The sequence below is a fragment of the Lasiodiplodia theobromae genome (genome assembly GCF_012971845.1).
Source record: "Lasiodiplodia theobromae strain AM2As chromosome Unknown scaffold_13, whole genome shotgun sequence".
NCBI lineage: Eukaryota > Fungi > Ascomycota > Dothideomycetes > Botryosphaeriales > Botryosphaeriaceae > Lasiodiplodia > Lasiodiplodia theobromae.
The window spans coordinates 593,501-610,234 of NW_023336333.1; the positions used below are offsets into that span (position 1 = coordinate 593,501).

At 57.0% G+C, this 16,734-nt stretch overlaps 3 protein-coding genes across 3 annotated transcripts; all 3 read right to left on the reverse strand.

Annotated features, from left to right (window-relative positions):
- Nucleotides 1–2,723: 2,723 nt before the first annotated feature.
- Nucleotides 2,724–3,806, reverse strand: LTHEOB_4958 (Aldose 1-epimerase; the record flags this gene model as incomplete). The annotated part of the gene is made up of 2 exons (XM_035514049.1): nucleotides 2,724–3,234; nucleotides 3,301–3,806. The coding sequence occupies 2 exons, from the start codon at nucleotides 3,804–3,806 to the stop codon at nucleotides 2,724–2,726; spliced, it is 1,017 nt and encodes a 338-aa protein (XP_035374400.1).
- A 966-nt stretch (nucleotides 3,807–4,772) lies between these two features.
- LTHEOB_4959 (C6 transcription factor) lies at nucleotides 4,773–5,778 on the reverse strand (the record flags this gene model as incomplete). Its single annotated transcript, XM_035514050.1, has 3 exons — nucleotides 4,773–5,496; nucleotides 5,553–5,650; nucleotides 5,701–5,778. The coding sequence occupies 3 exons, from the start codon at nucleotides 5,776–5,778 to the stop codon at nucleotides 4,773–4,775; spliced, it is 900 nt and encodes a 299-aa protein (XP_035374401.1).
- Nucleotides 5,779–12,355: 6,577 nt separating this feature from the next.
- LTHEOB_4960 (Mediator complex subunit Med14) lies at nucleotides 12,356–16,210 on the reverse strand (the record flags this gene model as incomplete). The annotated part of the gene is made up of 3 exons (XM_035514052.1): nucleotides 12,356–13,667; nucleotides 13,723–14,891; nucleotides 14,939–16,210. The coding sequence occupies 3 exons, from the start codon at nucleotides 16,208–16,210 to the stop codon at nucleotides 12,356–12,358; spliced, it is 3,753 nt and encodes a 1,250-aa protein (XP_035374402.1).
- Between the last annotated feature and the right edge of the window lie 524 nt (nucleotides 16,211–16,734).

A 16,734-nucleotide genomic window follows, 5' to 3' on the forward strand; every position in this document is an offset into this window, starting at 1 on the left:
GGAGAAACCTCCGATGATGCGATGCGCGCACAAGCACAAAGCGCGTGGCCGGTATCTTTTTTTTCCTCCTGTCCGATCAGATGGGCCCCGCAAGAGAGAAAAAGGCTTGGTCCTTATCAGCTACTATACCTAGCCGACATTCCCATACTGATATCATACCACCCTGCCGGATGAAGGAGGCCGCCGCCGCCGTGGGCGACATCAAATTTGGAAAAAGACAGAAAGACCATCATTGCATGCACGCTATTGTTGATCATGGGCATGCCTCCGATTCAATGTGCCGGGGGGAGAAACGGGCGCGTGCCGGGCCCTCGGCTTTCGGGTCTGCCTTCCCGCTCTTCTCGCATGGGAATTTTTGCTTGTCCCCGGCCGGGCGCGCGCATCGTATTCGATTGAGTTGGGGGGAACGAGGTTAAGGAGCGAGATGGGCGCACGGCTTCGGCGCGATGAATCTATCCGGCGGGCGGTGTTCAATACCGACCTGCTTGCTGCAGCAGCGTGAAAAGAAGGCCGCGATGAAGTCAAAAAAAGTCCGAGCAGGAAAGAAAGGTCATCCGTAGAGCAAAAAGGCAGAGTGCACCGAGGCGGGCGATACGATGGGATGGACGGGCGGGCAATGCAGGGAATAGGAGAAAGGGCACCGAAAATCCAGCAGAAACACACCAACCCACCGCGCGCCAACAAGCAGAGAGATGTGGGGAAACCAAATGCATGGTTCGCTGGCGATCGGGGGTGGGCTCTGCCCTCGGTCGCGGCGACCGCCGCCTGAGAGTGAAGGATGATGGCCTGAGGACGTAAACTGGCGCGTGTCCTCTTGTCGTCGTCGTCCTCGTCGTCGTCGTGGCCGGGACGTCTTTCCCCCCACCCGCTGACCGGCGCATTATGATGTCTCTAGCTCGACCGGTATGATGCTTTGAGACCAGCGGTCCAGTCTGGCCCCCCCGTTTCGCGTCTCTTTAGTGGGACAGAGTTCGAGAGGGTGCACGTATCCGAGAGAGGCGTAGTGCGGCCAACCTCTCAGAATGACTGATGATGATTTCTTGCTTGGTGCTAAGTGAGGCTCCCGTTGATAGTGCCATGGCCCGGCCGAAACTCTTGCCGGCGCGTGCGGGCGCCACATCAACCGCGCGCCGGCGCCAAACCATGAAGAAATGCTGAATTGTGGATGCCGTCATAATTATCGGGCGAGTCCGCTGCTAACTCCGTCTATCTGCGATGCACTCATCATCACTCACTCAAAATTTTCTCCTCGTCCCCGATGGGCTAAAACGAGACACCGTCAATGCGATGACTTGTCGCCGACCATTTTTTTTTTTAGTTTGATCGATGCCGATACCGATGCCGAGGACCGCACTCGGCAACCCGCCGAAAACACCTAGGTTTTTCCCCCACGGATTACTAAAGTTCCCGATTACTGATTGGGAAGGAGCGCTTGACAGGGTTGTGCTCATCAAACCACACCAAGCAAGCAAACAAGCAAGAAAGCAAGTTTGAGATATCCCCGAGGCTGTATAATTGGCGCGATCAATCAACAGTGATCAATGCATTGACCGAGGACCGCTCCCCTCGCCAGAACACATGCGCATGATGTATGATTGATGAAATGAACGTGCGGCGCAGCGCTGTCACATACGCCCATGCAGGCGCGGCCTGATCAGTGTAGGTAGCTGAAGGTACACGGAAATCCTTGCGACCATTTCTTTCTGATGGGAGAAAGGGAGGCTGGAGTGGGGTCCTTTCATCCTCCCGTTCCCCACTACATATTGGCCAGCTGATGCAAAAGAAAAAACAGAGCAATGTTCGCTATCCGAAACGCCTGCCCGCCATTGTCGTCCCTGCGCGGCGGTCAAGGAGCAAAAGCCTAACGGGCGTTCTAGAAGAGCCAGCGAAGCAGGTTTTGGAATAATGGAGATGCGAGCAGCTGGGCGAGCACGAGGACGAGCGTGGGTGGGTGCTCAGAAGGTAGGGGATCGGGGGATCAAGAGTTGCACAAGGCGGCAGGGAGCCCTGCTGCGGGAAGGATTCGAGCGCGCAGGGGGGCGTGAAGGGATAAGGGATCGAAGAGCATGGCAAGAGGCCACCAGGGTGCGTGTGTGTTGCGGGTTTTTGGCTCATCTCAGACAAGGCTTAATGACAAGCTCAGGCCGGTTTGTGCGAGATTTCCGCACCCGCCCTGCAGGGCTGGAGAAAGGGCGGGGAACGATGGCTTTCTCTCGGCTCGTCGGCCGAGAGCTTTGTCCGAACGGACGGTGGTTTGGGAGGATTGGAGATTTGGAGGGGGGAAAAAGCCTCACCTGAGCCAGGGGCGTGTGTGAGGAGAAAGCTCGCGGCATCCTGAAAGCCGAATGCGCGCGAGCTGTCCTGCGCCGTCGGCTGCTCGGTCACGAGCCCAGCGTCGATTCACGGCTGCTCGGCTGCGCGTCCCTCCGCAGTGGATGGCGCAAGCATCCTGAAGCAGGTGCCAGAAAACGTTGTGAAACCGGCGCCAAGGGCTTGGACGCAAACGCGTCGTTGAAGGCTGTGCCTGAGCAGAATAGCAGTTAGTCGACGGGGTTCGCCTTGCTCCTGCTCGCGCTGGCCCGTCACCGACTCATTTTCAATTCTCCCTCAGGTACGTACGGCGCCCGCGCCAGCTGGCGGCTGAGGCTGCATACTTTTGAGCCTATTCTAAATGCCGGAGCCACGTCCAATCAGATCCAAGGATTGCTTATGTACAAGCCAAATCACGCCTCCCACGCGCGGTAGACAATCTTGCTGCCGTACTTCGCGCCTCGCTTGAGCAGCACCTGCCCCTTCCACTGCTCGACGTTGGCCGCGTTGACGTACCGGCTTGGCTCCACGCAGAAGCCTGACCGGACCCCACGCGCCGGCAGCCCGTCAACGGCCGGCACGTTGATGAAGCCACCCGTGTAGAACTGGAACGCCGGCTCCGTGCTGTGCACCTCCAGGTGGATCTTGGAGCTGGGCTGGTAGAATGCCGCCAGCTTCTGCAGCGGCAGGCTGCGCGTGTCGATGGGGATGTTGGCTGCGTCCTTGTTCACGATGAAGCAGTGGTCGATGGCCGGCTCCTTCTCGCCCAGCGTGAACGTCTTGTTGGCCGTCACGCCGGGGTAGGGCTCGATGGAGCCCGTGGGAATTGCGGTGTCGTCGACAGGCAGGTGCTGGTCAGTCGATAGCGTCACCTCGGTGCCCGCAATAGTGGACGCAGTAGGCGCACCAGCCAAGTTGAAGTAGCTATTAACCGCCCGTCAGCCTCCCAGCATCGTGGTAAATTACGGTGGTGCCTTCATTTCGACTTACGTGTGGTTCGTCAGCCCAACCAGCGTCTCCTGCACGTCGTCGCTGCCAACAAGCTCCGCCTCGTACTCGGTCTCCAATACCGTGTGCTTCGCGCCGCCGACGTCCTCCTCGTAGGCTGTGTACCACACTTTAAGCTCAACGGCGCCCGGGTAACCGCCTTCCCCGTCCGGGCTCAGGTACTTGAACAAGACGGCCTCCTTGCCGTTCTTGTTCAACGGCGTCGGGCCGTCGAACTGGCGCTTGCCCCAGCCACCATCGCCGCCGTGCAGCGAATTGGGCCCGTTGTTGGCAGCCAAGGCGTACGACTTGCCATTGAGGCTGTTAATCTTGGCGCCTGAGATGCGGTTGGCCACGCGGCCGATCGTCTCGCCGAAGAAGGGCGAGTTGTGCTGCTTGTACTGCTCGGGCGTGTCGAAGTTCTGCACTATGTTCTTGCCGTTCACCGCGAACTCTTGGATGATGGCGCCCAGCGGCAGGAACGCGACGTTCGACTCGGGCGGCGCCATGGCGGGCGGGTGCGGCGCGAACTGGATTTGCTTTAGCGGACAGGGCTGCCGGGGAGGCTATGGCGGGCGCTCGAGCCTGGGCTTGGGTGTCGCGAGTAGTGTGGTGTGTGGTGCGGAGCGAGGGCGACCGCTGTAGCAAGATGGCGGGGTCGGGGTGGCCTGTGTGCGGGGCTCCAACAGCTGCGGTGGTGGTGATGCGCCGCCGATCACACGTAACTTCGCGTCGCGACAACTCTAACTACTGCGCGCGGTGGCTAGGCGTGCATGCGCAGGCTCGCACCGCCTCTTATAAGGGTTCCAAAAAGACGTCGGGTGAGGTGTGGTGACGCCTGCTCGTGGGGCCCCTCCTCCGGTGGGCGAGGGCGGGGCCTGGCTCTTCAGCCTATTCTGGCTATTCGCAGCGCCTCGTCTCCGCCCTGCAGAAGAGCCGCAGAAATAGAAGCCGAGACAGGAGCAGGGTCGACTGCCGGCGAGGCTGCGACACTGGCCATCGTTGGGCTGGGGTTAGCTGTATTTTTGGGCCCAAGGTTCACGCCCGTGCTTAGTCAATAATCTATCTCCCCTGCGATGCCAAGCCATCTTCAAGGAAGCACCGAGTCAGACAGCCATCGGCGGTCTAGACGGCCGAGTCTATTCGTATGGTGAAATTGCTCGCGGGGTTGGCAGATCAGACAATTCTTCATCATATTTGTCTCGCGTCATAATGTTCAGAAAACCTTGGTTTACTGTAAACAGTAATCTCATCCAGCGCGTCGCTCTAGCGAGTGCTTTTCCGGTCCATCGTCGTGGCCGGGTATAATCCCATGCATATACAACAAAAGAAATATCCAGAGCAGGATCAGTGCCTCTCGTGTCCCCCTGTAACGCCGATACGCCAAAATCGCAGAGCCCCCACCGCTTGAACGCACAAGATCTATGCCAGAAAGCCACCCTAGTTCCAAATAATACAGTGTCCTAAAATAGATCTCATGCGAATTGTGTTGAGAAATCGTTCTGCAGCGCGCTCGGGTTTATCGAGGTGATCCAAGGGTCGCTCATGATCGGCTGGCCCGAGTAGGGATCCATGGGGGCGTCGTACGTTCCAAAGTCAAACGAGGTTGCGAGGTTGCCAGCCATCATTGTTTCCAAAATCGGGTCCTCCATGGCGAAGGGCGAGCGCATGAGTTCGTTGGTCGTCTGCGGTGCCGAATGTCTCGCGTCCCAGAACTGCGGCTGAGGCTTCATGCTGGGGTCGTTGAGCGGCAGGCCGTGCTGGAGCGGCTGGCTCATCGAAGCCGGCGAGGTCGAGATGCTGAGCGAGCTGGGGGCCCTCGGGAAGTTGGGCTCCCAGTGCATCTTGGGCGGAGTGGGCGGGCTGCCGTGCGAGGAGGGCGAAGAAGCGTGGGCGTGGTCCGACTCGGAGCCAATGGAGCCTCTCCTCTTGAGGGCGGGACCTGCTTGTGCCTCCTCCTCGTCCCGAAGCCTCTTCTCCATGCGCGTGAAGTCCTCCTCAAACGGCTCGAACTGAGACGATCCTTCTTTCGATTGCAGGAGGTCAAGTCTCTCGAGGATGTCGTGGGTGAGCGGGTGGCCGCCCTGCTGCTCGGCCAATGGTGCACCGGGCCATCCCTCGCCTGCATTTAGTCTCCTGTACAGCTCACGGAGACCGGCGACCAGCTGCGACTGTTGTTGCTCGAGCATCTCGACGTAGCTACGGATCGGGTTAGCGCGAGGACGGGCAGCTGGCGAGCAGTGGTATATACTGACCCCTTGGGGTAAACCTTGTCGTGGGACTTCTTGCGTTCGCCGAAGACGCAGATGGCGTTGTCGGCCTTGCAGCGGCCGCACGGGCTAGAGCCATCGCACTGTTTTGGGTCAGTTGAGGGGCCAGGCAGAGGAGCGAAAGCGGACTGACCTTGGACTTCTTGAGGCGACAGCGGTCGCAGGCCTTGCAGACGCGCTTGCGAATGTTGTTGTCTGTTGGGGATTCCATTGAGGGCGAGCGCTCCAGATGGGAGGACATGTAAGACGGCGGGGTGTATTTGTATGCGTGGGTGTAAGCAGAGGGAGAAGTGAGCAATGATGATGCAGAGTAGTAGCGGGCAGGCTAGTACTCGGAGCCGGTCTGTGTGATGTGAGGCGCGAAAGAAAAGACCCGGTGTGTGAGGTGGGACGGTAGGCAGATATATCCAGCGGGCAGGAGTGACTATTGGGCCGGAAAGTTTAAGACCAAGAGCTGGCCATTCGCGCAGCGTGATTATGGATTGTGCTCAGCACGCACGTACCGCCAGTAAATCTGTACATCCGCATCATCGCGTCCGACACCGTTTGGATTACATTCGGCCGGTCGAGCAGCGACAGGGGGGGTGCGGTAAGGTTGTTGCTTGGGGACCGGGGGGCGCGCAGCATCAGGCCTGATCCCTGCCGGTCGAAAACGGCGTGCCAGCGCGCGCACGGGGAAAAGCCTAAGTGGCAGATCCCAGTCATGCACACGGTGGCTTCGAGAAGCGTCGGCTGTGCATAACTCGGACGGCGGCAAGCACGGGCATGGCAGATCGCTGCGCGGGTCGGATTCAGACGAGTCCGAGGCTGGCGCCGTTCGGACGAAACTGAGGCTGCCACCTCCGCAGTACTACGGCGAGTCGTGGGCTTGGGCGCGGCGCCCAGCCAGCTGTTGATGATGAGCAACACCGCAGCTTGTTGCGCTCTCGAGCCGTGCAGCAAGAGAACGCCGACCTCCGGCCGCGGGCAGCGAAGGTCGACGGTGAAAATGGCTCACCGAGCGAGGGCGTCTGACGTAACATCCAGCAGTCGCGCAAGCGCTGCCCGAGGCGGCCTAGCAGGCTCGGGGCCGCAGCCACAGGACAGCCCGTCAGCCGTATCGGCGCGCCGAATTGAGCGCAGTTGCGGGCGGCCGATCTCCCGCCAGTCAGCACCTGCCTTAACTCCGTGTACCACGCTCCCGCGGAACTGCTTAGCGAAGGCCCGCCCCGGCTGACGCAGCGGGCACATGAATGTCGGCCGACGGCAAGTGCCACGCCCTCGATATAAAGCCTGGCGATTCGTGCGCGCACCGCCTGATATCGCGCCCGCGCTTAATCAGCCTGCCCAGTCCAGAGCCTGTCCAGCGCCCGCGCGAGCTTCGTCCGCAAACACGTTTCAGCACTCATCAAACTGACTCCCGCTTGGCGCTGGGCGTCCTCGCGGCCTCGGTGGCTGGTGCTCTTGGCCTATCCCCAGCCTTGGCGCCGTGGTTGTTAGTGCCTCTGCATGCGTCGCGGGCTGCCTCGCCGACCGCAACAAGAGGACATGATCCAGATCCAGCTAGAGCTGACCGTGCTGACGGCTTGTGTTCCTCAGTGCCACTGGACCCTGCAGCCAGCACACAAAACAACAGCTCTCCGGGCGGGGCGCGCAGCTGCTGGATCCGGGGCGCTGGTGAGCCCATGCTTCCTCTTTCGGGCAGGCGGTTGAGATCAAGGCTATTTTCCGCGTTGAAACGGTCAGGCAATGGGCCCGTCGTCTCATCCACCAGCCACCGCGTAACTGCGTGGCGACCTTCCCTCGACTGATGCGAAGCTTTTCGGATGCTGGCGAGCACAGCGTTCGCATCGCCGCCGTGCTGATTGGCCGTCGTGCGTCGGGATCGCATTACCCGGGATCCGAACACGAATGCGCTGCGCTGCGCTGCAGCGAAGCATTCTGGAAGGCGCCTCAGGAGTAAAATCTGCCTGATGGAGAGACCGCAGCAGCAGCAGCGACGGCTGGGGGAGCGCTGGGCCCTGTTCGTGCGCTGGCTGGTGGTCCCAGGCGCGTGGACCGAGATCAACTGCTCGTCGTCTTCCCCGCATTCACCTCCCGTGCAAGGAACACCTCAGACCGCCGACTTCGACCACCGTGGGAAGCTCCGCCATGGCGACACTCGGATCCCGATTGCCCCGTCTTCCTTCGCCGAAACGCCCGTCTAAGTCCGTTGCAAAACGCCCTCTCGGATCTGGAATCGCCCTCCGAGCGAGAAGGTGCAGATGCGCCCCTGTCGCCTGCCGCACGCGGCTATCGGCTGCTCCAGTGCCGCGAGACATTCTCAGCCCTGCCCAGCGTGGAATCTTCGACCCCGTTGCCCGGTCTCCATCTAAACTGCTGCCTGTTGCGCTCCAGCTGACCTTGCAGAACATCCACGGCCCCCGCGGCCCCCGTTCACGCCATCAATCTTCGTCCCTTTGCGTGCTGCGCCCCCTTCGTAACTCCATACTGATGACGGCCCCTGCAATGTGTAGCACATGCACGGTGCCGTGCTCTCGAATGTGATCGAAATTGTGTTTGCCGCACCTTAATCCACAGAAAAACAAAGAAGTCGACCCCACTCGATATCCACAGCCGGGGGCTGGAATATAGTCGAAGAGGGAAGACGAGGCGAAGCACCTCCACGCACTTGAAAGAGGCGGTGATGGCTGCTGCAGCTAACAGCGCAACATGCGTCTTCCAATTACACGGTTACTGCTGCGCCTCTCACTACTTCGGTATAGGAGCTCGCACCATCAGCCACTTTAGGAATTGTCGAACTGCTGAAGGAACATGTGCGCTCGGCCCTTTTCCTCCACAAAGGAACGAATGCGAAACGGAAGGGCAGTGAAAAAGAGTCCGCGCGTCAATGCTGTGTTTCCTTATCTGACCTCGCACCAACTGTTCCTTCTCTCCTTTTCATGGACTGACCGGTCCCTTCGCCGGCCCGTATGCCCAGACTCGGGACAATCGTCGCCGTCGGTACCTGCCAACCCGCCGAGGCCCCGAGTTCAGGACCCAAGACTACTGATCAGCCCGCTCTAGACATGATCGAAGATCCCGCAAGGCCCCCCTTTGGCACATCTTAACGTCATCTTAAAGTCAGACACGAACGTGAATTGCTGGCCTGTTCTCAACGACAGAGTTCAGAAGCTGAATGAGGCTGTCCTAAACTGACTCCCTACTTTTAAGCTCAACATCCTTGTCAGAACTGACTACATCGTACGTTCGCCATCAAATTTCCTTTTTGGTTAGACTGTATCCCGTTCGTTGTCTACAACTTGACCAATCGTGCCAGCGCAAGGCCGCTCTCTACTAATGAGCCGTCGAAACGAGGCTTCAGATTTTTCCTGTTGAAAGCACGATAACAACATCACGCTGTCTATCAAGAACCCAAAATGCCTTTGTTCTACGTGGCTTCAAGCATTCACCGGGCAACGTTGACCGCCTTGACCACACATCCGATTATTACTTTTGATGTCCGCGCTTGAGCGAGCTTGTAAGGCAGGGGAATCGAAAAGGCCTCTGCTATGCCTCGAAAGACCCGCCAGCACGGGTCACTTGAAACCCTAACGGCTGGGGAAAAGTTGAATCGTATCTGCCCAGATCCCGAAGTGTGCCTGCTCTTCCCTGCGGTTACCGGGCCTTACCGTCGGTGATTTCTGGCTCGGACGGCACACGTCGGAGGCATTTAAGGTCCGATTCCGACTTGCCTGCTCATTCCGATGGGATTTTCCGCATCTATACCGCATCATGGGCATCATTCTTCACAATCTAAAAATTGGCCGCCAAGCAGATCCGCGGTGATTCCCAGACCCTGCTTTACAGCTGCCCGACATGACTGATCCTGAGCCACCAAGGGACCGGCGATCATTCTTGGTCTCAAGGTCAATAATTTCGTCCCGTTTCCCCTGCCACGCCAAGAAACGTTGAGTGCCCAGTAAGCTGTGTCATTCCCGCCCGCTGTATTGTGTCCAGAATGAGCCCGGTGACAAATGCCATACCTCGCTTGCTAGCTTGGACCTTACGAAATAGTCGCGGACTCCCCGCGCTTTCCAAAGGGAAAACGAAGGCCTGTGCTGAGAAGATAATGGTGCTGATCGATATTGATTTCCTCCACTTTGATTACTCGCCTTCACACAACAAACCATGTTTCTGCCTCGTCTACTGCACCGGCCCTCCGCAGCCAAAATCCTATGCTTTGAGCGGGCATACCCGAGAACTCGTTGGCTTTGCTTCTAAACCAACTGTCACAAGACCGAACTTCCATGCCCAAGATACTCGGACCCGGCAGGACCTACTCAGGCTCGGCCCCGCAGAACTTCTGTTTGGTCGTTTATTTGACATCCGAGCATGCACACCGCCTAAAGAGGCTTGGCTAGAGGCTACTGTTTTCCCCTCCCTCCTGGCATGAGTCAGCCAGACAGCTTCGGCTCGGCTCCTCGCGTGATGCGAGCGAGCGAAGTGATTAATCAAAGCCGATGCCGCATTGACTCGGACACCACCACCCGCTGGAAACCCCAGGGTCCGCATATCGGTCGCGAACATCTCGTGCGAAACAGCCCCATCGGTTTCTTCCACGCGCTACTGTGATGCAATCCGACCTGCTGATTCTTCATTTCTAATTACACACAGCCTCGATTTGAGTCATAATTCGGGCATGGGCGGCATCAGAAGCACTGCCGCTTCGGCACCTACCTCTGTGAGATAGTAATCGTTGATCCCCGCACTGACGTGCGCGACCCCCCAGCCTTCTCTTCCCTGACAGATCATTGCTTTTCTCCTCGAATAGCAATCTGAACGTGACTGGGTCGAGCACGTCTTCACCTCGCTCATCTTGCTTGCAGATCCGCACCAAACCGCGCGGACGAGGCACGGCACCGACAACGCTCACCAGATGGGGAAGAGGAAAAGAGTATCATACTTCCAACTTATCGATGTGCCCCTCTTATCCTCTTCTCGGATTTCACCGCGGGAAGTCTCTGGTAGTGAAAAGCTTTTTGTGAAATACCATGATCAGTAGGCTTTTACGTCCGTACAGCATATACTTTCTCGAATGGGTAAACTTTCTAGCGAATATCCACTGCATGGTAGATGAATATACGTCTAGTAATCAACGAGGTCAGATATAGGACAATACATGAGTGGCCTTTGAGATGATAGAAATGGTGGCAAAATAGATCCTGCTGTGCTCATGTCTCATGATCTTAATCTAGATCAGTACTTCGCACGTGGTTGGAAATACTATGCAAACCTAACCAGCCTTTTAAATTTTTTGATCTTCCTAAACTTTCACAAGTAGCTACATGTTCCCCGCCCTACCACCACTAAGCATTGAGCAGTAAACTTAAAGTCAACGAACGAACATGGCAACCACGTTTTCTGATATTCTCGTACCTTACTTTGAATTCGCTATTTATCTAACCATACTGAGGCATCGACCCCACAGTACTACGTTCACACCAATGCTTCTTAGACAGAAGCAACAACAACTTTTCGGCGTTAATAATGCATCACTCCGTTTCTGCCTTCACTATTCTTCCTGTCTCCTTCCCAACCAAAACCGAACATCCTCTTTCTCGGAGAAACGTCACACATCTCCTCTCTGTACCAGCACACACACGTATACCGCAATGGCTCTCTTAAAAGGGCCATACCTTCTCCCCTACACCTTCACTTCTAAAAGTCGAGGTGCTATAGAAGGGGGTTTTGATAATTTTTGTTTCTCCTGCTGTACACTGCGCGCGGGATTTTGACTCAAAACGGACCATCTCAAATGAAAACCAGAAATCCCCCTTTACTCCGCCGCCCAATCTCCAGGTTTTCATATTCCCCCATCGTCCCTTGCGACTCCGCTCAGTTCTTTCCGGCAATCTGTCTGTCATAGCATCGTGCCGCAAGGTGAAAATTAAAATAAAAAGGAGGAAGAAGAAAACGAAGACGAAAAGAGAGAAGATGGCTATTCCGCATCTCTTCAACGAGAAAATAAGACGGACCTTTCAACATGCAATCTGAGCCGTCTCACGCTAACGAGCGGGGGGAAAGGAGCGAAGGGAAAGAGCATGCAAGATAGCCATACGATATTGCTCGTGATCGAAGAATGTAAACAAAGAGGGAGAACGAATCGAAGACATCAGCTCGCAGTGTCGATGTTAAAGAACGAGAAAGGTGAAAAGAGAGAGTGAGAAACGGGGAGGCATTTTATCGCCAAAAAGAAGGGCATCAAAGGGGAGTTATATGAACTCCTGCCCCTACTCCATCCAGCCCGAAATATTACAAATTGAAATTCAGCGGCCAGGTAATCGAAAAGAGCGAACGGTGGGAGGAGCATATTTCGAATTGTACACACATTCTGTTGCAGTCAAAAAAGGGGATCATATAAGATGAATTTGGGGCATGTGTTGCACGGCGTCCCGAACAGCGAAGTATAGTGTAGAGAGCATGGGGCAGAAAGAAGCTAGTATTATCGAGAGAGAGAAAAGGAAAAACGAGAGCCGGCCACGCTTGAGGAGAGGAAAACGCCGGGTATCAATAAAGCAGCAGAGAGGTGTACCTAAGCATTGACGAGAACGTGAAGAAGCCGTCGAGGGTAACCGTAAAAGCTTGTTGGCATCCCTTTTTTTCAGAAGCACGGCCCTGAAGCGTCTGGGACAGAGGTGGAAGAATGAAAGATTCCCGAATCCTTCTATGAAACCTTCCCTCCCGAGGCCTTGACTCGTAACATCTCTCGCATAATAAGAATAAGCGTGCTGATAAAGAGTCATGGAAACGTAAAACCCGTTCTCCCTTCAATCCAGCATGATGACTTCCGGATCAGGTTTCACGGCGGGCTGTTGATTCGGCAGCTTCGCTTGGCCCTGCGCCTGCGGCTTGTTCTGCTGAGAATTCTGCTGGGTAGGACCGGGTGGTTGCTGCGCGGCGGCCGCAGTGCCACCGACTGGTCGGTCCACGACCGGCTTCTGGTGTTTCTTGACTATCTCATCCAGTTTCTTCAATGCCTCTTCCACACCATCGATTCTCGCCACGATACCAGTTCTCACACCAATCCATTTCTCGCCGCTTTGCCTGAGGAACTCCTTCATCGCGGCAGCGAATTCTGGAGAGCGGGGGTGTGCCTGCTGGTTCGATGAATCGTGAATGTGCCATTCCATTGCGTCATGTCGAGTTCGTAACCGGATATCAAAAGTAGTAAGGGGGTTTTCGTAGGAGAGGCGATACCAGTCCAAGCTGCGGGGGTTGATGTAGGGTTGAGGTATAGAAGCCGGAGCGGGTGCGCTGTTTTCCATCGACTCAAATCCTCTGAGCAATGGCACAGTTTGTGAAAGAATTTTCATGAAGTAAGGAAAAGACTTGCTGCTATCCCGGTCGTTGAGCACATTCCTAAGGAAAGCTGCGACCCGGCGATGGGGATTGTTGGGAGAGATGTGAAGCTCAACAGGCGAGCCCTCGGGGAAGCGGATGTCGGCCTTGTAGTTGCCGCAGTAGCGGAACACGACCCGGGATAAGCTGATGTGGGAGCAGTGCAGCTTCTGATCTTTGGCAACATCAACGATCCTGCCAAGACGCTCGATGCGTTTGAGACGGTTGATGATTTTTTCCAGGAAGGGCTCGCCAAAAGGCGTTCGCAACCTGACCTCAAAGGTGCCGTCACTGTTGAAAGAAACGTCTCCAGCTTGTGAGGATACCAAGTTGAAGTCCACATGCCCTTGTGACATTTGCCCCTTGACCGCATGAATGATGGTGCCAGTCTTTGTGTCCAGTCCCTTGTGATGGAGTCTGAGTATGTCGCCTGCCCAGCTGTTGTGGCCCTCCTTCTCGCCAAGGAGTGGGCCGCTCTTGATGTATAGTGCTGGCGTAATTTGTGTTGTAGGATGATCCGTAGGATACTTTTTCCTCTTTTGGTTGCGGAGGATGCGTAGCACATGCGGCACATGCATACGTCTGAGCTCTTTGACCGCAATCGCAAATGTAAACTGAGCACTGGCGAACTCTTCGACGGCACGCAGAAATTGGTAGGACAATGGGTGTCTCCTTTCAGAGGGAGAGGTTCCCATGAGCGGAATCACCTCCAGGATACTGTTTCCGATGCTCTCGTTGGACCTAGGACCCGGGTTAATCATTGGAGAGTTCACTTTTCTGCAAGTCATATACTCACAATTCTACCAGCCACCAGTTCTCTCCATCGAGGTTCACGGTTAGTCCCAGCACCCATTTCGAGTTCCAGTTTTGGCAGCGATAGAAGCTCTGAGCAACCACCTTCTGATTTACTGCTTCGCTTGTAGCATCAGGTCGAATGTTGACGTGGCGGAGTTTCGTCCAGCCCGCATTATTAGCCTCCTTGTCAACCCGATTCCGAAGATCGTTGCAGATCAATGACTCGATCCTTGGAGCGGCCTCTGTGGCAATGTCTCTTATATCCCTCTCCAAGTGCAATGAGAAGGGTGTTACTGGTCTTAAGGATAGTCCTCCGGAAATAGGATCTATCCTCACTTCTGTCGCCTTAGCCATGCGGCCTGGTAGCAGGCGCAAGCAGCAGTCAGCTGGTTCGGTAGTTGAAGTGATTGCCTCCATCGATAGGCCAGATCGTTTCTCGGACAGGGTGGATAATTGGTCGCGTATTGAGTCCAAAATGAAGCTGATATGCAAGGCGATGATGGCTTTCAGTATTCTCTCCAACGATAGGTCGGTCCAATCGATCTCGATAGGGATATTCTCGACTGGCACTCCTTTACGCGTCCACCGGAGAGAGAGCTGGGGCGGGCTGGGACCACGCCACGATACTTTCCCGTCCTTGGATTTGCCGCTGGAGATGCCAATCTCTATCCAACTTTTCGCTCCAGAGGTACCAGTCCAGTATTGTACTGTCAATGAACGATGAACCTGTTGGACATGGATGGAGTTGGCCCAGGATGTCTGCGCGAGCTCGTAGGCTTGCATCTTGAGCGTCGTGAGCTTATGTGTTAGCACAAAGCCATGTAACCAGTCGTAGATCCCGCTCAGGCCCGAGCTAGCTAAAACAGTGTTCGCCTCGGGCTCGACCCACTCCCGAAACCAACCATCTGGAACCTCTGGCTTGGGAGTGAACAGAAATCGCACGTCGACAATGAAGAACGGGGAGGCAGGGTCCTCGTCCGCTATAGAAACGTCGAGCTCGAATTCAGATGGGACCCGGAATGTGGCGCGGCCGCTCGCGATGGACCAGTCTTTCATATGGCGCGGCAGCTCCTCATGCAGGTTGATACGGATAGCCAAGAGCGCATTCAGATTGGTGACAGTCTTGAGCATTTGCTGTGGAGTCAGTGGTTCGGCGGGAATGTAGCCCAACTGATCCCGTCAGCTTATGCAACACGCTTACAGGAGAGCAAACATACGTCTGGCATCCAAGGGGCCTTGCCGGTGCTGAGCACCTCGAGCGCGGTCTTGAGATCCGGATTAGGAGCCTTTGCGGGGTCCATATTGAGCTTCAATTGGCCGATCCATTTAGGCGCCTCTTCATAATGGTTCATTTGCTCCGTCAACCATGCGTTCAGGTCTATCATCTTGCTCACATCATCACAGTTGCGACTCCACTTGGACAGCACGAGAAGCTTGATGAACTTCTCCCTCTCTCCCCACGCCCAGTTCAACATCAATGTCTTCTTTTCCTCATTGTCCCGAGACTGGGGCGTGGCGCCGTTCATGGCGTGCCCATTGATGCCATTCATCACAGGAGCGGACGATACCTGCAGGTTGCTCATTTTATCCAGGAGCTCACCGAGCGACACGTTCGTCTCTTGCGCGACCCTCTCGACGAGCTTGCCGAAGGGCATGTAGAACTCGGTGAAGTGGGTCAGCTCCGGTGGCAGTTGCGAGTGGTTGGCAGCCGGGGATTGCGACAGCGAGGCTGCGCCGTTCGTGATGGCTTTGCCGTTCATGTCCGAGGGACGGTCGACGTGCGGCAGAGGAACATCGCCATTGAGCTTGGAGTGCGCGGCGGCGGATGCGGCCAGCGCTCTGTCTTCCAGCTTGCCCAAGCTGGCGCCCTGCGCGCCATTTCGATCCATCGAGACGATGCCGGGCATACTCCTCCCCTTCGCTCCGTCGGCGCCGTCGCCGTAACTCCCCTGCACCCCCTCAAGCCCGTCCTCCGCCTTGCGCTCGGCCAACGGTATTTTGGAAAATTGTGCGAGGGGCTGCGTGGAGGCTGCGATGACCTGGGTGCGGGAACGCGGGGCCGGGGCGCTCGAGTGCGGCAGGCAGGCGGCGGAAGCAACGCGCAACGGCGCAGACAGGTGCAATCCGTGGGGCGGCTTTGTTCCTCGGCCGGCGGGGTGGAGCGAGGCGGCGGGGGCGCGCGGTGCGTTGAGATGCAGCGGGGAGGGCGTGAGAGCGGTCGGCGGCGAGGCGTTGGTGTGGACGGCGTGCGCGCCTTGGGGTGGTGTTGAGGAAAAGAAGGCGAGCGATGATGCAGAGGTGGTGAGGGCCGCTCGCCGGGGCGCGCCAATCCGCCCAGCCTTCTCGCACCCAGTCTTGGCCGCCGACGACCGTTCTTCACCACCGCGCGTTGTCCTGACAATCAAATTGCGCCCTGCGTGCCGGCGAAATGGCTGCCAGCACACGCGAAATTGCCGCCTCCACGTCGCGCGCACTCGCTCGAGCAGCATTCGCCCTCGCAGGCTTGGGGCGCGCGGGCGGCCTTCGCTGCGGTCGAAATAGACGACGCCCGTCGCCGCGTGCCAGCGCTGCCCGTGTTCCGTGCAACAGCGCAAACCCGGCACGGCTGCGCTCTCCTGAGCACGCCTGCAGCCGCTCCTGAGCGCGCCGGCCACGGGGCTGGGCTGGCACCCATGCCGAACGTTTGTGAAACACGGCCAAACAGCCCGATCACATTACCTCTGCTGGAGTTTCAGCGCATCGGCTGCCGAGCTGACGGCGGAGCGCTACTGCGGTTCCCGCCAGCCGCTCCGCGTGAACGCCATGCACGATGCTAGCCGAGACGTGTGCCAGCCAGCCCGATCGCCAGAAGGCAAGCAATCGAAGTGGCGGCGGGAGACCCTGCCCGTAAGCGCCTTTTCCGCAGCCTGCGTCTATCCACCAATGCCCCGCAGCTGCTCCCGCCTGTTTCTTTAAACATGGTGTGTTGCACAAAGCCGATTGTTGCACCTACTTTGTCCCCTGCCGGAACAGG